Source organism: Chaetomium tenue (assembly GCF_020726465.1).
Source record: "Chaetomium tenue strain MPI-SDFR-AT-0079 chromosome Unknown F5144scaffold_1, whole genome shotgun sequence".
NCBI classification, from domain to species: Eukaryota; Fungi; Ascomycota; class Sordariomycetes; order Sordariales; family Chaetomiaceae; genus Chaetomium; species Chaetomium tenue.
Window position 1 is genome coordinate 3,398,852 of NW_027117329.1, and position 20,082 is coordinate 3,418,933.

General features: G+C 56.7%; 10 protein-coding genes across 10 annotated transcripts; 5 read left to right on the forward strand and 5 right to left on the reverse strand.

Moving 5' to 3' along the window:
- The first annotated feature begins 1,115 nt into the window (after positions 1-1,115).
- On the forward strand, positions 1,116-4,487 carry F5144DRAFT_42259 (DNA polymerase phi-domain-containing protein). Its single transcript, XM_066784920.1, has 2 exons — positions 1,116-2,268; positions 2,319-4,487. The coding sequence occupies exons 1-2, from the start codon at positions 1,227-1,229 to the stop codon at positions 4,322-4,324; spliced, it is 3,048 nt and encodes a 1,015-aa protein (XP_066648647.1). The 5' UTR covers positions 1,116-1,226; the 3' UTR covers positions 4,325-4,487.
- A 163-nt stretch (positions 4,488-4,650) lies between these two features.
- Positions 4,651-5,728, reverse strand: F5144DRAFT_543422 (nucleophile aminohydrolase; the record flags this gene model as incomplete). The annotated part of the gene is made up of 3 exons (XM_066787248.1): positions 4,651-5,271; positions 5,412-5,636; positions 5,726-5,728. 3 exons carry the CDS (start codon positions 5,726-5,728, stop codon positions 4,651-4,653), a joined length of 849 nt encoding a protein of 282 aa, XP_066648648.1.
- A 1,492-nt stretch (positions 5,729-7,220) lies between these two features.
- F5144DRAFT_478227 (uncharacterized protein) lies at positions 7,221-9,329 on the forward strand (the record flags this gene model as incomplete). The annotated part of the gene is made up of 3 exons (XM_066785089.1): positions 7,221-7,249; positions 8,814-8,858; positions 9,176-9,329. 3 exons carry the CDS (start codon positions 7,221-7,223, stop codon positions 9,327-9,329), a joined length of 228 nt encoding a protein of 75 aa, XP_066648649.1.
- A 198-nt stretch (positions 9,330-9,527) lies between these two features.
- Positions 9,528-10,163, forward strand: F5144DRAFT_480813 (uncharacterized protein; the record flags this gene model as incomplete). The annotated part of the gene is made up of 1 exon (XM_066785249.1): positions 9,528-10,163. The coding sequence occupies one exon, from the start codon at positions 9,528-9,530 to the stop codon at positions 10,161-10,163; it is 636 nt and encodes a 211-aa protein (XP_066648650.1).
- Positions 10,164-10,647: 484 nt separating this feature from the next.
- On the reverse strand, positions 10,648-12,109 carry F5144DRAFT_42400 (uncharacterized protein). The gene is made up of 2 exons (XM_066784923.1): positions 11,848-12,109; positions 10,648-11,777 (listed from the first exon to the last, which is right to left on the reverse strand). The coding sequence occupies exon 2, from the start codon at positions 11,756-11,758 to the stop codon at positions 10,829-10,831; it is 930 nt and encodes a 309-aa protein (XP_066648651.1). The 5' UTR covers positions 11,759-11,777; positions 11,848-12,109; the 3' UTR covers positions 10,648-10,828.
- On the forward strand, positions 11,884-12,298 carry F5144DRAFT_42315 (uncharacterized protein). The gene has a single exon (XM_066784921.1). The coding sequence runs from the start codon at positions 11,975-11,977 to the stop codon at positions 12,203-12,205; it is 231 nt and encodes a 76-aa protein (XP_066648652.1). The 5' UTR covers positions 11,884-11,974; the 3' UTR covers positions 12,206-12,298.
- A 787-nt stretch (positions 12,299-13,085) lies between these two features.
- F5144DRAFT_523517 (uncharacterized protein) lies at positions 13,086-14,410 on the forward strand (the record flags this gene model as incomplete). Its single annotated transcript, XM_066786768.1, has 4 exons — positions 13,086-13,320; positions 13,386-13,446; positions 13,606-14,263; positions 14,333-14,410. The coding sequence occupies exons 1-4, from the start codon at positions 13,287-13,289 to the stop codon at positions 14,408-14,410; spliced, it is 831 nt and encodes a 276-aa protein (XP_066648653.1). The 5' UTR covers positions 13,086-13,286.
- A 97-nt stretch (positions 14,411-14,507) lies between these two features.
- On the reverse strand, positions 14,508-16,331 carry F5144DRAFT_42422 (uncharacterized protein). Its single transcript, XM_066784924.1, has 3 exons — positions 16,085-16,331; positions 15,068-15,996; positions 14,508-15,007 (listed from the first exon to the last, which is right to left on the reverse strand). Exons 1-3 carry the CDS (start codon positions 16,155-16,157, stop codon positions 14,696-14,698), a joined length of 1,314 nt encoding a protein of 437 aa, XP_066648654.1. The 5' UTR covers positions 16,158-16,331; the 3' UTR covers positions 14,508-14,695.
- Positions 16,332-16,736: 405 nt separating this feature from the next.
- F5144DRAFT_42351 (uncharacterized protein) lies at positions 16,737-18,309 on the reverse strand. Its single transcript, XM_066784922.1, has 3 exons — positions 17,921-18,309; positions 16,957-17,864; positions 16,737-16,863 (listed from the first exon to the last, which is right to left on the reverse strand). The coding sequence occupies exons 1-3, from the start codon at positions 17,930-17,932 to the stop codon at positions 16,800-16,802; spliced, it is 984 nt and encodes a 327-aa protein (XP_066648655.1). The 5' UTR covers positions 17,933-18,309; the 3' UTR covers positions 16,737-16,799.
- Positions 18,294-19,437, reverse strand: F5144DRAFT_523524 (uncharacterized protein; the record flags this gene model as incomplete). The annotated part of the gene is made up of 2 exons (XM_066786769.1): positions 18,727-19,437; positions 18,294-18,678 (listed from the first exon to the last, which is right to left on the reverse strand). The coding sequence occupies exons 1-2, from the start codon at positions 19,383-19,385 to the stop codon at positions 18,294-18,296; spliced, it is 1,044 nt and encodes a 347-aa protein (XP_066648656.1). The 5' UTR covers positions 19,386-19,437.
- Positions 19,438-20,082: the final 645 nt, after the last annotated feature.

Sequence of the window (20,082 nt, forward strand, 5' to 3'; positions counted from 1 at the left end):
CATAGGTTTTTGGGGCTGCTGCAAGGTACAGCATGCATGGTCATTTCCGTCTCCAGTCGGTCTGTGCCTTTTTGGGTGATCCTGGCGAGTGTAAGACGGACATGTGAGAAAAAAAATTAGTTAGCTACTCTGCCTGGAGAAGGCGGTGAAGTTGGTGAGAGCAAGGGGCTTCGTGACATTTGGTTAGCGAAGTGGAGAGCGAAGCGTTTGTTGTCTGGGAGACTGTTGGTCTGTGTGCTGGAACCCTTGGCTGTTGAGAATGAAGCTCAACGAAAAGGGAGGTCGGCGGTGGTGAGCAAGCAAATTAACGGTGACGGGGTTCGCCGGTTGCTGTAGTTCCAAAGTTGAGGTGTAGTGATCATTGCGAGGGAGGAAACAAGGGATGGTTTCTCTGTCTTGGATTCTCCACGCCAGATTCCCGGCATCTCCAGGCCAAGGACCCTCACTTGGTGGACTACCGTTATCCATTGATTCCGGCGGGAAACTCGGATATAATCTCTGGTTCCAAGACATAACTTTGCCTGTCCTAGGCGAACCCGCTGTTCCCACTGCCAGTGGGTTTCAAGAGAGGAATTTTTCTCAGGTTGGAGACGAGACAACTACATCAGATATTTCAAGTCCACTCAAAAAGCCCCCTGTCATGAATGTTGAATCCAAATGGCACTAAGAACATTGTCCCTGTTTTTGTGACTGCTCCAGGCTCTAGAATAGGACCAGAGGTGGTGGTGGTCGTTATTTCGTTGAGTGTTAGACATGGAGAGCAGAAATGGAAAAGTTGCACACAGTGCGGGTGTTGTTCGTTTGTGCCAATGCACATTCCACCTCTTGCTTCTGCCGGGACCAGTGTCTTTCAGATGAGGTGGCGCGAGCAAACTTTCGGAAGGCTTGACCGTCTCAGTGCAGGGATCCAAGCCGTTGTCGTTTCGTTGTCCTTTTCACGACCGCTTCTGGAAGCATTTCAGCTCCCTGGTATGGATGCAAGCAGCGAGGTTCTGCCCTGCTGGTATGTGCAATAATCGGGGGTACCTTGCAGCGCCAAGAATCTAAACTGGCCCCGCCCCCGGTTGACGTTATCGGGTGGAAGCGGTCAATGGAGGCAGGAAATAGGCCCCGCTAAAAACTTTGGGGGGTTGGAGTTCACAGGCCGTGGCAGAAGCAGCGTCGAGTCCACTGTCTCCAGACCCCCAGCACTCTGAACTCAGCCCGTTACGATCACCTCACGGACCATGGCCAACAAACGGAAGCGCATGGCCAAGGAGGCTAACAATGACAACCTACCCTCTCAAAAACGGTCAAAGAAAGATGCCTCGACCACCAATGGCTCAGCCAAGCCCAAGCCGTCGAAGGCGCTCGACAAGTCCCCCTTCACTGAACATCCCACCGTCGACGAGCGCAAGAGGGAATTGGAGCTGTACAATAAGCTAGGAAACGAAGATGTCAGCGATCGAATCGAAGCCGCCGACGCCATCATATCCGGTCTTCTTGGCGAAGACTGTGTTCCGGAACCTGTCCTCTTGCGCCATCTAGAAAAGCGTCTGTTCCGCGGTCTTGCCAGTGGCAGGAATGCCTCGAGGCTCGGCTTTAGCCTGGTCCTGACCGAAATTCTGGGCCAATTATTTGGGGAGAAGGACCTGGCGACTTCCAAGTACCCGGGTTTGCCGTTCGACAAGGTGCTGGGTATCTTGCTGGAGAAGACACAAGTGGGAGGGGCCGGCTCAGGTCAAGAAGAGAGAGACCACTACTTTGGACAACTTTTTGGGATCGAATGCTTCGTTCGCTCTGGTGTTCTCTCCGACAAAACCAGGTGGCTTTCGGTCCTGGACCTTCTGCTGAAGCTGTCGTCGAAGAAAAGCTGGTTGAAGTCGCAATGCGGATACGTCGTCGTGCAAGCGATATCACAAATGGACCAGAAACTCGCTGAAGATACCCTCGAGAAACTCTCCGAGGCAGGATTCGCAAAGACCCCCGAGGGCGTGGGCATCTGGATCGCTGCGTTGGACCGCTTCCCTAAAATGAAGGTTCCAAAACAGCCATGGCGTCACCCTTTGGTAGCGACATCTTTGGCGGCTCTACCCGCGGCTCTGAAAGATAGCGGAAGGGAAGCATCAGCCGAGGATGGTGGAAGCAAGAAGCCAAAGCAGGGCAACTGGACGGCGCAGCTTCACTTCGTCTGGGATCTGATCGTTGCTCATTTTGTTAAACTCGGTGCCCAGTCCAAGAGTGATGCCATCGAGCAATTCAAGCAATTTTGGAACCGAGTCGTGGATGGTAAGTTTCCCGATGCTCCTAGCCCAACGGCGTTGCTAACCAACCTACAGAAAGCTTTTTTTCCAAGAATGCCTCGGATAGCCAGAAGTTTTCGGGCTTTATGATCTTCCAAAAGATGCTCGAGGGCGCCACCGATTCTCCTTTTATGGTGTCCGCTCTTTTCAGCAAGAATCTCATGGTGTCTCTCATGAACCAAGCTGCCAAGGAGGACCGGTACCTTCACCGCGCAGCTGTCAAGGCTTTGAAAGGCATCGAGGCTGTTGTTGAGAAAGCACCGCACCTTCTCCCCACCGTTCTCAAGGAGCTTCTCGGGAAACAGGGAGCGTACAACTTTGAGCAGCGCACAAACACCAAGACGATCGACAAGTTGCTGCAACAGACGACGCCCACCACAGTTAAGCAGGTCCTCAAGATCCTGCAGCTAAAGGATCCGTCAAAGAGCGGGCTTGACGAGTCAAAGTACTACCAGGCCCTCGGGGCCTATTTGTTCAGACTCGCGAGCGTGCCATCCGAGGACACTGAGGCTGACACCTCGGGCAAGTCGGTTCCTGGCCTAGCAATCAACGCTTTGACCAACTTGGCCTATTCAAACACATCGGTGCCCGCTAGCATCCAAGAAACATTACGGACGAGGTCGACGTCGGCTTTCGCGAAGCTGGTTCGGAGACCGGAGGATTTCGGGCACCTCTGTGGTGCCATCTTGTCTATCGAGGCCGAGGTCGACGCGGAGGATGAAGTCGCCGGCTCAATTCTCCCTGACGCCTACGAGAGGTTGAAGGACCTTCTTGATCCTGCGAAGTGCACGGATCGCTCAAGAGCACCTCGGCAAGCGTTAGCTTTGCTACACGCTGTGGGCATTCTTCAGTTCTACAACCAGGATCCCGATGTGATAGATCTCTTTGACGAGCTTTCGGAATGTTACGACAAGCTCGAGAGCTATGACCAGGAGTCCGGCGAGGGCATCTCCGAATACCTTGTGGAGATTCTTCTTGCAATGGTTGCCCGGCCGTCGTCGCTCATGCGCCAGGTTTCGCAACAGGTTTTTGAGGCATTCACTGGCTACATGACCGAGGACGCGCTCAGGCTCTTGATTGACCCCTTAGCAGCGGAAGAGAGTGCCAAGGGACAGCAAGCCCTATTCAGCACGGAGGACGAAGACATGATGGATGCTGAAGCTGCAGACGGCGAGAGCGGCGAGAGTGACGAGGAGGAACTCGATTCCGACGTCGAGATTGTGAACCTCGAGGAGGCCGGTTCAGACGGCCCCGATGACAGCGACGAGGACTCAGACGATGAGGAGGAGAGCAAGGACGCAGACGCTGTAGACAAGGACCAAGAAGCGCTCGACGCGCTCGACAACGCGCTCGCCGAAGTCCTCGGCAGCCACCGGCTCGACCAAGATGCCGACGCGGACACGGACCACGAATCCGACATGACGGACTCGGAGATGATGGTGGTAGACGAGAAGCTCGCCGAGATCTTCAAGCAGCGCGCCAAGACGAGCAACAAGAAGAAGGAGAAGAAGGACGCCAAGAACACCGTCGTCAACTTCAAGCACCGCATCCTCGACCTCCTCGCCATCTACGTCAAGAAGGAGGCCGCCACCGCCGGTTCTGCGCACGTCTTCCGCGTCCTGCTCCCACTACTCCACCTCATCCGCACGACCACCACCAAAGCGCTCGGCAACAAGGCCTGCGACATCATCCAGACCTTCTCCAAGAGCCTCAAGAAGGCCCGCGGCGGCAGTCAGGTGGCCGCGATCCCCGGACTAGACCTAGCCACCATGACCTCGTTGATGGAGGAGCTGCACGAGGAGGCGGCCCGGGATGCGTCGCATGCGTTTGCGCGGGCGGCGTCGACGGCGTGTCTGGCGGTGGCGTCGGTGACGTGCTGCGATGCGGAAAGGGAAGAGGAGGTGTTTGCGCTGTATGCGAAGACGCAGCGCAGGTGGTTTGATGGCGAGGTCAAGATCCAGGCGTCGTTCTTTGGGGATTGGTTGAATTGGTGCCAGAGCCATGCGAATACGGCTGCTGCGGCGGCGGCGGAGGAGAAGTGAGGAGGGTGTGTGTGTGTTTGTGGGTGTTTGTGTGTGTTAGTCACGTTGTAGATAGAGGCGGCAGTTAATACCCTGTACCAAAGTTCTCGTATCTACAGCACAGCTCATCGTGAGGCCGGGCAATCGTTGGCACTGCTCAGACATATCCTCGAACAATAAAAAGGGGGAAACAGCCATCAATGTCGTGATCGAGTTCATTCCGGGACCCCGCGCCCCAGTGCAGATGAAGATTAGTCTATCTTCCCACCCGCAAAGTCCGCAGCCGTCGCTTCGGTGCGTACCTATGGTACAATAACGCCGCCCATTCCACCACGCCACCGCCGTCTTTACTCCTCCATCTTCTCCTCCTGCGCCTGCTTCGCCAACCGTTCCGCCTCCTCCCGCAACGCCTTGGGCACCTCGTGATGCGCCCCCTTGGTCGGCCCATCAGCCCCACTAATCCACGTCATCTCCAGCTCAAACTCCTTATCGTCGTCATGAGCGACGTACAAAATGCGCGCCGCCTCCTTGACCGCCTCCTCCATCGTCAGGGCCGGTCCGCCGGGGCCCCCCAAGTCCAGCTTCTCCAGCTCGGCCTTGGCGGCCTGGCGGCCCTTGCCCGTGGCGGCGCCGTAGTAGCCCCAGTACAGGCCGGAGGGCTCGATCATGTAGAGGAAGGGCCCGCCGTGGGTCTTGCCGGCGACCTTGCCGCCGGCGCCGCAGGCCGGGCCGTTGCCGACCTCGCCGTCGACGGGGGTCTCGGCGGCGCTGTCGAAGCCGCCCACGATGGCCGTGATGCCGAACGGCCGCACCGACTGGTACAGCGTGTACGCCTGCATGTAGCCGCCCATGCGCGAGGCTAGGTCCGCCGTCGCGATCGGCGTCTTGAACGTGTCGCGCCACGCCCGTGCCTCGTCCCGCGCCCGCTCGATGAAGTGCCGGCCGTCGGGGATCATGCCTGAGTATACCTGTGTGTGCGGCGAGTCTGGTTAGTAGCTGGTTGGTTGGTTGCGTTGTGTGTGCGTGCGAGTGGGAAGGCGGGGTTGGACGTGGGGTGGGGAGGTGGAGGGGTGAGGTGGAAGGGACGGGCTGCTAAACGGCGGCTTACCACTCCCAGGTGCCTGTCGACGGTCGCGATGCGCTTGTTGGCGTTGGGTTTGAGCAGTTTGGATGTGACGAGCTTCTCGACGGCCAGTACGACGCCGTCCTTGCACCGGATGCCGATCGAGGTGCCGCCGTTCTCGACCGCCTTCACGGCGTACTCGACTTGGAAGTTGCGGCCATCGGGGGAGAAGATGGAGTTGGCGAGGTCGTAGCCTGTGCCTATCGACGTCTTAAGGGTTGTGAAGTTAGCTTCCGGGGTTCGATTTGGATGATGCGGGTCGCCGGGCGGGCAGCAACAGAAACGGATGCGAAACACACCATTGTGAAGGTAGATGTACTAAATTCGGAGTGCGGGAGGGTGTTGGGGGGTTTGCGAATTCAAAAGGCACGGGTGCGGACTTGGTGGTGGTTTGGTGGCGGGGATGGTTGGGGTTTGGAGTTGGTCTGGAGTCGACGAGCTGTTGCTGCATGAGCTCCCATCAGGCAGCCTGGAGCTGCGCGTTGCTTCCCTAGGAAGGCAGCTGAGGCTGGGGCTGTGGCGCTTGCCCCGCCTTGTTCTCAGCCTTGAGTAGCGCCACAGTTTAGGTGGGCGGGTCCATCTTGACGATAAGCAGATAAGAAAGTATCCCTGCAGTTGCCGAGTGGACCAACCCCCATTGTTTGGATTGGCCCCTTTTTGAAGTGAGGCTATTCCCAACTTGAAGTTCGTGGCGGGTGCAAATGTGTCATATATTCTCAGAGATTTCTCCAGAGCTCTGAAAACTCAACTCCTAGAGAATCCAAGATGATAGATTCAAAAGTTATTTAATGGGGAAAATATAATGACCTTGACCAAGGAACAGGGCTGGTGACGATAGGATAGTTGGAAAAAAAAAAGATCGGCTACTTTGTACAGTCTGCGTTTGTTTAAAGCTCCCATTTGGTACCGTCTGCGTCTTGGAAAGCCTGCCCCCAGTGCCCACTAGATATGAGATATGTAACCATCAGGAGGCCCCAGCACGATCGTTCAATTAGTTTGTGATATAGTAATCACAGGTGGGTCCGGAGGTGTGCTGATTTGTCCTGCCGGGAATCAAACCCGGAAGCTGAGCAACGATAGTTTCTATGAGTTGGACTCGAACCAACTCGCCCAGATTGTTGAGTTACCGAACCGCACAAAGGAACTAAGACCCCGGGGCAGGTAGCGGGCAAATTCACGTGCTGTTCGGTGGAACGTTGGCTTCCGTCTGATCTGCTATACGGTGCCGTTGTGTTTGGTAAGTCACTAGCATACTGTTCGTATCACAGGTTAATTGAAGCCGAGGCCAGTTCGCCGGGCCAGGCTGACCACGTTTCAGCAAAACAAAGAAAGGCGCGTTGCCCATCGATACCCCCTCTTGGCCAACCAACCATTTGTAGTCAAGATGACTGTGCTCTCATTATCAGGTCGGACTTCTGACAGTTTACCTGACCAAACCCATATTTTTCTCAACCTTCTAGCTTCCCATGAGCAACCCTCATGGCGCCCGCGGCTCCGGCGGCGTTTAGGTGTCACATTCGAGGCTGGGAGGGGGGAGTGCCGTGGAAATGTATAAAGGGAGCCCTGCTTTACTCCAGGCCACTTCCCCTAGAGCTAATACCAAGCAGCCAGGCCACCTACTGAACCTCGGGTCCCCCGGAGATACTCATCTACGGCCGCTGGCAACACATCTTGAATCAGGACAACGCGACTTCCCTGCAGCCATGCCTCGAAACTATACTCAGCGCAATGTTGTTCGCTGCTTAGGGCGACGTTTTTTCGTTCACTGCTCAGGTCATGTTCGTGCGGGGGAAGATGGGGACTATTGCTCAAACTGCCGGCGTGTAGGTCCAACTCGTCATACGGCTCCAGGAGCTGAGTGGTGAATCACCAGCTAACTATACGTCAATAGGTGCGGTCATTAATATGGGATAGTCACTCAAACCCCTGGCGGGCTAGGGCTCAGCCGCCCCGTACTGAATCGCCTTCTCTCGCGGATGTTCTCACCAACCGGCTACAGGCGTTATTGCTTGATAGAGACCACGAGCGAGTGACGCAGCCAGCCCAGCCCGCCCAGCCGCCTATCCAACGCACGCAGGAGACACCAGGAACGCAGGGACCTGTGTTGAACGGTTGTCACATTTCCAGGTTCTACAACATCACAGACAGCGATGGCAGCCACGCTGTCTTTCTCCCACCGGCACCAACAGTAACCCAAGACTTCGGCGCGGAGGAGATGCCCGAGCCACACCACGAACCACGCCCCTATCCCCACCATGACCCTTCCCGCAACCACCACCGGCGCACCCAACCACCAACCCCTCTCGACAGGCCATCCTTCCCACGCCCACCCAGCCTCAACCTGCACTTCCGCTACCCCCACCCCACCCCAGCCCCCCCACCATCCCCATCCCCACGCACATCCGCCCTCCTCACCACCACCCAACCCCAACCCCAACCCCAACCCCCCCAAGTCCGCTCTCGAATCCCCCTCTCCGTCTCCCCCACCGGCCGCCACCGTCCCGCCGAACGACTACTGTACAACTCCGACGCAAGCATCGCCGCCGATCTCGATCTCGACTCAGACCACCTCGAGCGAGCAAGCACCACTACTAGCAACGCGGACGCGGCAGAAGCGCTGCGTCGGCTGGGTGGGCCGTTTACACGGAATTTTGGTTCGTGGATGGTGAGAGGTGGTGGTGGTGGGAGGAGGAGGGGGGGGAGGAATGGTGGTGCTGGGCGGCGTCGGGCTTTTGGTGGCGGTGGTGGTGGTAGTGGTGGGTGGGATAGTGGGGAGTCGACGGAGATCGGGCTGCTGGGTGTGGAGGAAGGGGGGCCTGTGCGGTTGGGAGCTGGAAGGGCGTTGGTTCCGGATGGGCCGGTTGTGGTGGATGATGGTCCGATATGTAATGGGGTTGGTCCGCATTAGGTAGGCTGGTGAGCTCCCATTGTTAATGGAGATGCGAGCGAGCACCTGGCCACTGGGGGGGTGAGCACTCGTGGGAGCAACTCGGGGCTAGCTGAGCTGGATTTGATGCTGGTGCGTGGCTTTAGGTATGGGGAAAGGGAACTAGGGAGCCAGATACGTGGCGTTGTAGCGTCTGAGACGTCGGGCTGTGGAAGTTCTTGGGCGGCAAGGAAGGGGTCTTATTGCGGTCTGGGATCGGCTACACAATCACTCTACAGCTTTGAGTTTTCCATTGGAGTCCATAGATGGATTATCTGATGTGGTGATATTTGCGCGGTTGAATGACTTCATGCCTTGAAGACACTCTGAGCTTTAACATATTTTGCAATGGAGGGGAACGCGGCCAGCTACATGTACATGTAGGCAAGTCTACGCCTGGTAAGCTACTTGGACTGGGATTCTTCTTCCTCTCCATGTCCCCGCATTTCTTCACTGAACAGTGTCCATGTCCAGCTGTTGTTCGTCCACAAGCGTCAAGAAGATTAGTACGTAAGCTCGTCCTCGTTGGGCTCGGAGGTGGCTGGGATTCCAAAGTCAGCGATGGCGAGGGGGTACTGCTCGAACTACCTGCTGCCTTCAGCTTCCTCTCGGCTCAAACTAACCCGCGGACTCCCGTCTTTTCCGGCTCGCATTTTGTTAATTTGATCACTGCTAAGTATATGTACCTTAAAGTGGATAACCTCACAACCTCACCAAATTCCCTCCATAACCCCCTCCCCCCCCCCCCCCCCCCACACACACACACACACCGCGCAGCCAACCGACAACACAACCCGTTAGCTTTGACAACACCTGGTTCCAGCCCCTGGCGGCGGCCTTCCACCCCTGGCCGTAATTGTCAGCCTTATGCCCTGAGGCCACCGCCGCTGGACGAGAACGGTGTCGGCGAGAACAACGAGTACGAGAGCTTATATTTGGCCGGGATTCCGGCGCGTGGAATGCGCCCTCGTAGCTAAACTTGGAAAAGAGGGACACCACTCGGGCCGACGGTGGTCAGCGAGCAGCCAGGGGGTCGCTGGAAAGGATGTCGGGTGGGGATCGGCGGGCCCGGGAAGCCAGCGAAGAGGAGTGAAAAGCGCCAGCGAGACGACGATGGAGAGGGTCAAGAGAGGAGGGAGGTCCACGAAGCCCTCAGCGATGCCGAGTTCCGGCGTATGTGCCGGAACAACGAAGCTTCAATCCGGGACCACCAGCGCCAGGTGCTGGAAAAGATGGCAGCAGGCATCACGAAGATGGTATATATAGCGGGTGTAGGAAGTAGGAAGTCGGTTGTGTTTACCCTCCCGGCATTCGCAATACCATCAACGACAACCGTGGTAATCCAACCAAAAAAATGTCTGCAAAGGGAAACACATATACAACTCCAGCGACAGGGGATCAAGAGCTACATCTTCGGGTCGGATGATGATGACGATGCTGTCCCATCAGTTATCCTTGTCACACCAGAGGGAACGGCGACACCGACGTGGAAAAGTATGATCGCCGAGGAGGTTATACGTAACAATATCGACAGGGTTATCTTGGGCGAGGCCCACGAAGTCCTCATCAACTCCGCATTCCGACCACAGTTGGAGCGATGTGTAACAGCAATGGATACCATCTCCCCCCGGCAGATTTTCATGGCCGGGACGCTGCCGCCTTCGATGGAGAGGGAGTTTAAGATGAGGATGGGTCTCGCCCAAGATGTGTGCACCATTCGCAGCTCGTGTACCCGCCCGAACATACGCTTTAAGTATATGGACAGAGAGGGGGATGTCGAAACGCTCGCACAGTCAAGTACACCAAGCTAGCAGAGAATAATTACGAAAGAGCTCGCAAAAGATAACAGATGCGGTCAATCTTGTATCGGGTATTCCCGGCCTGTAAACGGGAACTCATTTAATGTTGGATATAAACAGGACTCGGGTCAGCTCATACATCACTGTTGGTAGCCCTTGGAGTATCCTTATTTAGGAGCACTGGCTTTCCAGATAGCCGCATGTACGTCTTCAACGTAGCATGGGATCTTAGCTGGTTGTCTTGATAGCCGATGTTGATGGACTAGCAGGAGGTAAAAGGCTCGTGTTATGACGAAGCCTAGGTCCATTAAAGCTTAGGGCTCAATAGTGAGAGTAACATAAGGGTTGCGAGACAGCCTATAGACAGGCAATGTATTTAGGCAGAGTATCGTTCTGATGGACATTGCCGTTTACTTCGCAGCGAAGGTGCTTCAGGGGGGGTCGGCTGTGCTGAGTGCGGCATGCCTCACGCCTACAAGAGACGGGAAAAGGAATGGTTCGAACACTATGGTATTCCGTACGCCAATCTCTATAGCATGTCGGTGATTAGACAAAGAAAAGTTGTGGTATCTATCCCACCACTTGTACGCATACCGCGGGCAACATGTTCCCGCAATTCCGACATTTCCGTTTCGAACAGAGACCAAGGGTCGCCCCTTATTCCAACCCGCAATCCATCAGAGCATCTCCTCATCGTCCCTCATAACCATAAGCCGTCCATACTGGTCCGCCATGGCGGCCTCGCTCCCCCAGTTCACGCTGTTGCCCACGTTCGTCGTCTTATACACGGGGTCGGCGTGCGAGGGGTTAAAAGTCGGGGTACCCCCAGCGCTGGCGAGGGCAGCAGCCGCGAGCGAATTGGTCTCCTTTAGTGGCGGGGCCATAGACTCAGCATACGCCCTGCTCATGGACTCTTCATACTCACGGCGGGCCATCTCCTCGTATCCCGACGCCATGTACGGCTCCATGTAGTGGTAGGACGCCCGATCCGGCGTGGCGATCCAGCGGCCGTCGCCGGCTTGGATGGGCGTCAGGGGGGTGCCGTCGAGCGACATGATTGTCTCGGGCTCGGGCTCGGGGTCGTCCTGCATCATGCCGAACTCTTGTTGTAGCTGCTGGTCGATCAGCTCCTGTTGTTGCTGCTCGAAGCGCAGGCGGGCGAGGGTTTCTTCTTGCTCGACGCTCGTCATGCTCCACGTCAGGGTTGGGTTGTCGGTGCTGTTGGTGGGTGGGCAGGCACGCCAGAGTTCAATCAGGCGGAGCTGTTGTGGGGTGTCGGCGGTCCTGAAGAGCTGGAGCTGGGCGGACGAGAGACCGGATGTGTTTACGCTGTGCTCCCTGAGGACCTGCTCTACGATGGCATGCTCGCTCTGGGGCGGTTCAGAGGCGGGACGTGGTGGTTGCTCATCCTTCCTTACGAGGTGGGCCGAGTGGTTGTAATGTTGTGAGATGTAGACGATTTTGCGCTCTTCCTGGGGCTCTTCCACGGGGGCAGGGGCGGGTGCTGGTGTGGCTGCTGGTTGAGACAAGTGGTCTAATGTGAGGTTGCGAGAGAAGAGTGCTACCAGCTCATCCTGCGACTGCACGTGCGTGTATACGGCTGCCATCTTGTGGGTAATATCGGTTCTGCAGCGTGCCATTAGCTTACTGCTTCCCGGCAAAGTGCCTCTGTCAGACCCCGTGGAACGGCACTTACTGGCTGTCACCTGGGATCCGAAACGACTCTCAGATAGCACAATATAACTCAGTTGCTTCTGCCGTACTTATACAGTCGAGAACGAACGCAAGCGTAGGTAGTTGGGGTCAGGAAAGCAGATGGACCGATGTGCTCTGGCTTCTGTTGGGTGCAGCGGGCTGCAAGCAACTTCGTTTTATTGTCTATGCTATGTACTGCGAAACACCGTCACTTCGCAGAGGGCCCAGTGACAAAGACGAGAGCGGGAAGTCACGAAGAAAAAAGGACGGTAAATCGAAGTGGTAGCTCGAGGGATGGTGGGTGGTGGGGGGCGAGCTGCGGTGGGTGGACAATGGCGGGGCAAAGGAAGCCAAATTAAGCCCTCAAAGGTGGAAATTGGAAGCAAAGAGGGGAGGCGAGGCGAGGGAAAGCGTTAAGTTCGAGAGCGTGCGACGGCAAGGCGAAGGTGTGCCCGAAGTAGTTTAGAGATTCAAAGAAGAAACCGAAATGATGGAGGTTCGATATTTAAGAGGCGGCCGTGGTGAGCGTGTGAGCGTGGTTGGAAATGAGGAGGGGCAGGCCGGGCCAGGCTAATTTTGTTGAATGGAGGGGAACTTCCATCCATCCACGCCAAGTTGACACAACACGCAGGCACCAACCCCCAATATGGGATGGATGGATGGATGGACGGATGGATGGGATAACGGCGCCTCAACGCGAATCCCTAATCCAGGCGATCGCACAGTTGTCAGGCTCCAAAGCCCACATGGGCAGCGTGCCTTCCGCTTCCATCTGGGGTTGACGGGGGGTAGTGTGACGATTGGGCATTGGGCAGTGACACATATCAGCCGAGCTACTGCCACTAGGCCACCGCCGCCATAGGTGCGGTCGGTCGGAGGGCAGGCGCCCTGAAACAGGCCCAAAGCGGCAAACCCATCGAGCCACCCCAATGAAGCGATGACACGAGGAGTGCTCAGGGCCTCGACAAAACCATCGGATACAGCCAGCAAGCCATCGAGGATATCATTTCGCCTCGGAAGGGAAAAGGTGCATATTCAAAGGCACAAGACCCCTGAATTGAATTGCAGGTTGCAGGTTGCAGGGTTGCAGGTTGCAGGGAACGACTCCACGGCCAGCGCAGATCGACCGAGACGCCGAAGGGGCATTTTGGGCCACCCTGGCTTGCAGGAAGTGGGTCTGAGACAGCTGCTGGGTTTGGAGTGTGGGAGAAAGTAAAAACAAGCCACATTTCAACGCCACAAATGACGTCGACCTGTCCCTCCATCCACATGCCACCACAGCCTGATGAGCAACAGAAAGAGTCGGGCAATGCCACCTGAATATCGCAATAATTTGAGTTCCCATATTATTTTGAAGGCTGTCGAGTGTCTACTCCTATCCTAGCGATCTGTATCTGATCAAGACCAAATACGAAACCCCACCATTTCAGAACCATCAAGATGGCTTCCAAAGCTGGCCGCCCGCCCAATTACTGTAAGCTCAGCCCGTTGAGTTCGAGATATCGTATTTGTTTTCCACATCCTTAACTAAAGGTGAAGACTCGATCCTCGGAATATCCGAAAGCGCCTCCACCTCCCAAATCCGCGATGCCTACAAACGGTAGGTAAACATCCCTCTCCCTCCTGTAATACCCACGACAGCCGCACCCCATCTCCCTCCAACCCAACCCAACCCCCCAAAACCAAACCAAACCCCAAGCACCGCCCACCGCCCACCAAATAAACCCTCACTTACACGCCCCCTCTCCCCCCCCCACAGCGCCGCCCTAAAAACCCACCCCGACCGCCTGCCCGCCGAGCACCCCGACCGCGCCGCCCGCACCCGCCAGTTCCAGCTGGTCAACGACGCCTACTACACGCTCAACGACGCCGGCCGCCGCCGCGAGTACGACGCCCAGCGGAAGCTGTTTGCCCGCTCTTCTGGCTCTGCTGAGGGGGGGAGGAGGGGGGGGAGGGGTAGTGCTGGTGCTGGTGCGGGTGGGGGTGGGGGTGCTGGTGGTGGGGGACAGCAGATGCCGGGGGGTTTTGATTTTGGGGAGGAGGACGCGTTTGGGGAGGGGGGGATTCCGTTTTCGTGGGCGTGGAATTTCTTTACGGGTGGGCAAGGAGGGCAGGGACAGCCGGGACAGCCGGGGCAGGGACAGCAGGGGCAGGAGGAGGCGCGGGCGCGGACCGAGGATGAGCAGTTCGCTGATGTGTTTGAGGAGATGCTGCGGGAGGAGGGCATGGCGGCGGGTCAGGAGGGCGCGGCAGGGGGGGCCGCGGGCAAGTTCTGGAGCTTGATGGGTGGTCTGAGTGGTGGTGCGCTGGGCTTCATTGTGGCTAATGTGCCGGGGCTTGTGGCTGGCGCGGTGGCGGGGAATCGGCTGGGTGCGGTGAGGGATGCGAAGGGGAAGAGCGTGTATGCCGTGTTTCAGGTGAGTCGTGTTGCGTCTTCCTCCGATTTTGGGGGTTTAGGAGTGTGGTTGTGCTGACGACGGCAACAGGAGCTGCCGCAGTCGGACCGCGCGAAGTTGCTTAGCCAGCTGGCGGCGAAGGTGTTGAGCCATGCCGTTGGGGTGTAAGCGCATGGTGGCTGGGATGGTTCTGAGATAGGGAGCGAGGCGTTGGGATTTCGGATTTGGTCGGGATGGGAAGGCATACTTGATCGATACTCGTTCGGTGATGACCTTTGTTTATCTTTGAGGGCAATGGATACAATATTGGGCCAATATCCCAACTCTACGGTCCATTGTCTATGTGATCATTTTGGTGGCTGCCATCATATCGTATGTACAAACACCTTGCAAGCCAGTCGCGCGCCCATAATCCAAGACCCAACCCTCTTCCTGGCACACAGTTATTGGGCATCACCTCTTCTTGGTCTTCCGCTTGCTGGCCTTGCCTCCCTGCTTCTGGGTGCCGCTGGTCTTGGCCTGGCCGAGCTCGTCCACCGACTTCTCGATCAACTCATAGTCCTCGCCGGAACCGCTGCTAGGGGTAGCCTTGCCGGGCTCGGAGTCCTCGTCGTCGTGGTCCAGCTCTTCAGCCTCAAGCTCGTCGTCGTATTCTTCCTCGTCGGCGCGCTTGGAGATGAACCGTCCCAGCGTTAGCTGGAAGGCCCACAGAGGGAGCCGCACGACGGCGGTGTCCTTGAAGGTGGGGCGGGCAAGCTCGTTGGGCTGGTTATGATGTTAGTTTTGAGTTCCACAAATGTGTGGGGGTCCAGTGTCATAACTCACATCAAGTAGGAACTCGGCCACCTTGCCGTCCTCATCCTCTTGCTCCAGGTAGACGTCACCGAGCGAGTCAACAACGAGGATCTTGCCGTTCTCGGCCACGACGCGCTTCTTCGAGCCGGTGGGTCCGCTGCCCTGGGGCTCCGGCAGGGGCGTGGCCGATCCCGATGCGGCAGGCGACGGGCGGCCGCGGCGTGTCTTGCGCCCGGCACTCTTGTCATCCTTCTTGGCATCGCGCTCTTGCATGCGACGCATCTTGCGGTTCATGGGCATGGCGCGTCCTTGTTCATCCTCGTACATCTGCTGTTGCGGCGGAGGCGTGGCAGGAGCGGCCGCGGGCTGGGCGTCGATGCCGGGGACGTTGATGCCGAGGTTGTCGCCCCAGGCGGCGTGGCGCGCGAACTTGATGTACCGCTCGACGAACTCGCGCTGGCGCTTCCAGCTCATGTAGAGGGCCAAGTAGTGTGCGGCGCCGCCGGCGAAGAGGAAAACACCGAACATGGCGGTGCCCAGCCCGGGGCGGTAGCGGTCGTAGTAGTACTCGGTGCCCTTCCACGTGGGGAAGCCGTTGGAGAGGAAGTGGTCGTAGCGGTCACGGCCCGGTCCGCGCAGGACGTCGGCGACGATGGACAGGCGGGCCTGGCGCTCCGAGGCGCGCTTAACGGCCGTTTTGAGCTCGGCCGACGTGGGCTTCTTCACGGTGCCCGCCGGCTTGCCCTTGTTCTTCTTGTTCTGCTCTTTCTGGGCTTTGGTGCGCTCGGCCATCAGCTGCTGCCTGACCTTGTCCGGATGGAGCAGCCGAGCCTTCTTCTTGTACGCCTTGTTGATATCTTCATGGTTCGCCGACCGGCTGATGCCGAGGAACTCGTAGAAGGTGACATCGGGCCCCTCGTGGGCAATCAGTTCGTCGCGGACGCGGAAGATCTCGTGGTCTACCCAAGGAATTAGTTCGTTAGTACGGGACAGACTTGGTGAGGATTCGAAAAGGGGGTTTAATTGAAGACAACAATCGTGACTTACCCTCTTTCGTCCACGCTGCTGTCAGCGGCGTTAGGAGGGCCAAAAGGCCAAGCGAGATTGCCGAGAGCTTCATAATGGCATTATCGCACGCGCGAGAAGCCTGTCACGGTTTGTCGACACAAGCAATGTTGTGTGATTGCGAAAGTTCTCCCAAGCTCCGAAGAGACACGTTTTGTCTTGACCAAGGGTCTTGAAGTTTTGCGACTGCCAAGACCTGCCGCTTTAGGCGCGGCAGGTCAGCCAGGCCCCTGAGGCTCCATAACAGCACATGTCTCACGGACAGAGTCTCGCCGAAGCCCCGTCTCGCCTGTGCACACAAACAACAACCAACAACCACCCGATACATCCATCAACGCAGTTCGGCCACGAAAGGGTTCAAACAAATGGATGTATTTTGAGAATTCTCATTCCCTTGAGAAAGCAATTGATCCGCCTATTATTCCACGTCCTAAATACTCCAAATGAAAGGCCCACCGTTTCCCAGTCTCTGACAATGTCGCGAGGCAGTTTGATCCAAGGAATGGTACCACTAATTAAAGCAAATTATGTTTGCAAAGTCTGTCGACCCGAAAAAGAAGGCCAGAATTGACAGATCATTTGAGGGAGAATCGCCAAACGCCAAAGACACAATGGAAACCTCAAGATGTTCGGTTCTCGGCTTCCCGAAACGACAAAAATGAGAAGAAAACTGAGCGAGCTGAGCAGATGACTTGGTTTAAAAGACGCTGGTCTTCCCATACTGATCGACGTACGGTTGTTTGTCAGCAGAGCATATGACGCTACAAGATCAGGTTGTCAGACACCCAACGTCCACGACTGTACCATCGGTGATTCAGGCACAAGGGGGATATTCTAGGAAGAGATCAACTTACGGATCTCTACTGTCATAGTCTCGAGAGAGCCCACAAGGGTACCATAAGTCCTCCATTTCCAGGCGATGTTTGGTTTTCGGCTTGCCCTCCTTGATGCGCAGCTTCTCGAAGAAGACGTAGCAAGCATAAAATATGGGCAACTTGACCCCGCGGATGGGGCCCTTGGAGTTGCGGAACTTGGTAAGCTGCGCGCCCGTGAAGGGCTTGGCCGGGTGGTTGGGGCCGTGGAGCTGCGCGTGGATGTCGCGGCAGAACTGGGCCTGCGAGGTGCCCGTCTTCCTGAAGTACGCGTTGATCTTCTTCCGGATCTCGTCGCATGTGTCAAAGACGGCCACGTCATCGTCCTCTTCGCCGTCGAGTTCGATATCGCCAAAGTCGATGGGGCCCTTTGCCGCGTTGCCAGCCGCACCGCTTGAGCTGCCCTCGCCAGCGGCGCTGCCAGTGGTCTTTTGCTTCTTGTTACCCGGCAGCTTGACGCCGGCATTCTCGCGTTGCTTGAAGAACTTCCACGCGGCAACATAGGCGTCGCACCCAGAACCCTTGAAGTGGCCGTTCTGGCTGAGAAACCCGCTCACCGACTTGATGCCGACTCCGATCTCCTTGGCGAAGGCGGTCTTGGTCATCTCGCCCGAGTCAAGCAGGCGGTTGATCTTGCGGCGGACCTGGTCGCAGTCCTCGTCCACTTTCATGCGCACCACATGCACATCAGCCCAATTTGATTCGGCCGATGACGCGGCGCGCGCGTCCGCGTCGGTGGACTTGCGCTTCTTGCTTGCTGGCTTCTTGGACGGCGGCGCAACGAGGGGGGTGTTCTCCTGGCCTGCGGTTCTTGAAGGTTTGGCGGCTGGCGATTGACCGACGCGTGCATTGGCGGCATCGGGCAAGGCGCCCAGCGCAGTGCGCACTTTCTATGTTGTTATCAGTTCCACGCGAGACCGAGGAAATGCGTTGGCTCAGTACGGACCTTGGAACTCATTGCTTGATGCGTTTGGCGTGGTATTGAGGAGCGTGGTTATGCGATTTTGGGGGATTCTTGCTAACACGGGCTAGAAGACCACCTTTATTAAGTTCACGGGAAATGGTGACGACGCAGTATGTGCTGATCTCGAAACCTCGACCACGCCTTGATCTGTATGAGTGATGTCATGTCAACAAACGCGAGTACGCGCTGCCAAGGTTCAGGAACAGACAGGGATAACTACCCCCCTGACTTGGAAATCCCAAGAGCCAGCTCCCTGGGTCGTTCATTACTCGAGTTGCACTAGATCAAACTCTGCCCAGCATTCGTATAGTTATTTATTAATTAATTAAGTTTAAGATAGTTATAATTACTATAATTAGCTTGTGAGGTCTTCGTAAAACATCACCTCTCCCCGAATGGCTGATAAAACACCCTCTTCCTCTGGTAAACATGTCGTGTCGTCTTCCGCAGTAGCCCTCCCATCCCCATCATATAGCGTTCCTGGTGCTTCACGCCACCCTCTAGGTAGAGAGAACCCACCCGACAGCCTATTGGCGGGCCTCATATCGGCCAGCGCAACCCATAGGCCCAGCATGGCGAGCGACTCGGCGCAAACAGGGGCCTCACTTCTCTTGCGGCGCATACAGTAACCCCAACTGGCGGTGCAGCCGCGTTCATCCTCGATGAAGTCGTCGAGCAGATAGACGTGCATAAACTCGTGGAAGAGCGTACACGGGATGAGGTCTTCTGCCAACTTCCATCTGGTTAGGAAGCGCGGCGCCGCCCCGTGGTCCCCCAGCAACACCGACGGATCATGCAACCCCCGCAGCGTCAGAAACCCTGTGGACCCCGTCGCTGGCTTCCAAAGGTCAGGGCTGATGTCCATGACGGACCGCCGCTGGTTTTCGCCCTCCACCGGAAACACGTGTCCGCCGCACGACGTTGCCGCTGTGTTGGGCACCAGCAGCTCATGCAGCAGCCCCTCCGCGTACACGCCATTGACCGGGTCGACGCAGAACGGTCCGCAGGCAACCCAACGGGTGTGGGCGAGGTCCGTGGCATATATCCGTACATCGGCCGCCTGTCGGTTGTATGTCCGGCGCCAGCAGTGCGCAAAGTTATGCAGCACACCGAGGACGTGTTCTGCCGCGGTCGTCCAGAGGTCTTTTGGGTGCTGGTGGCGGTGGGCGTATTCCCACAATGGGCTCATCGGGTACCGGGAAGTGTCGGTAATGGGGGCCTTGAACAGGATCTGGAACACGCGAGCGAAGTCGGTGTCGGTTTGGCTGGTGAGGCGCTCGTATGCGCGTTTAGCCCAGTGCCGGGCTTCGAACAGGCAGGCCTCGAGATCGCCCTTCGATGCGTCATCGCAGGAAGCGTCTATAAAATAGCACCACGTAGGCGATGGTGTGGCGTTTTGGCCTCCGGCTTTGAATCCGAGGTGAGGAGGGTAAAAAACGGTGTTCATCGTGGACTCGGGATGAAGTTAAGCTTGGGTATTGTTTGGTGTATGAAGAGATGGATGTGAGAAAAGAAGATTGAACAAAACAGGAGTCACGAGACACAAAGTAGACAAGACAGGGCACAAACTAGGCAAGGCAGGACAGAAAATAGGCAAGGCAACGATACGGCCGGCTGCCAGCTGGCGTCTAGGTTTCATGTTATCACTGAAAGTGTGGTCTAGACAAAGTGTGACGTAGAGTGAGGCCTTACCGACAGGTCAGTAGCTAGCAGTTGGTCAGAGGTTCTAGACACACGGCCAAATGGCCGGGACCGCGCGGAGCGGTATGTGCGCGCCGTCGTGCCGGACTTTATCCTCTTGTGCGTCTCCACTGCACCGGGCTGGCCTCCATATCGACGTCGGTAAAGGCGTTAGGCTGTTAATTCTCTTATATCAGTTACTGTCAAGAATATGTCACTTACTGTCAAGAAATGAATGTAATTCCGTATAGTAGATCGGTACGACAAATTAATACATATTACAACTATGTCTGATTCGTCATAAGTGCCTACCTAGGTACCTTACCTTAAGTAAACCGATAGTTAAAGAATAAGTTCACACTTCCATCTTGGCAGCCCACCTGCATGACCACCACCCACATTGCAACAACCACAACTCAGTCAAACAGCAGCAATGTACAAAGGAGGTACTAGGGACTGTAGAC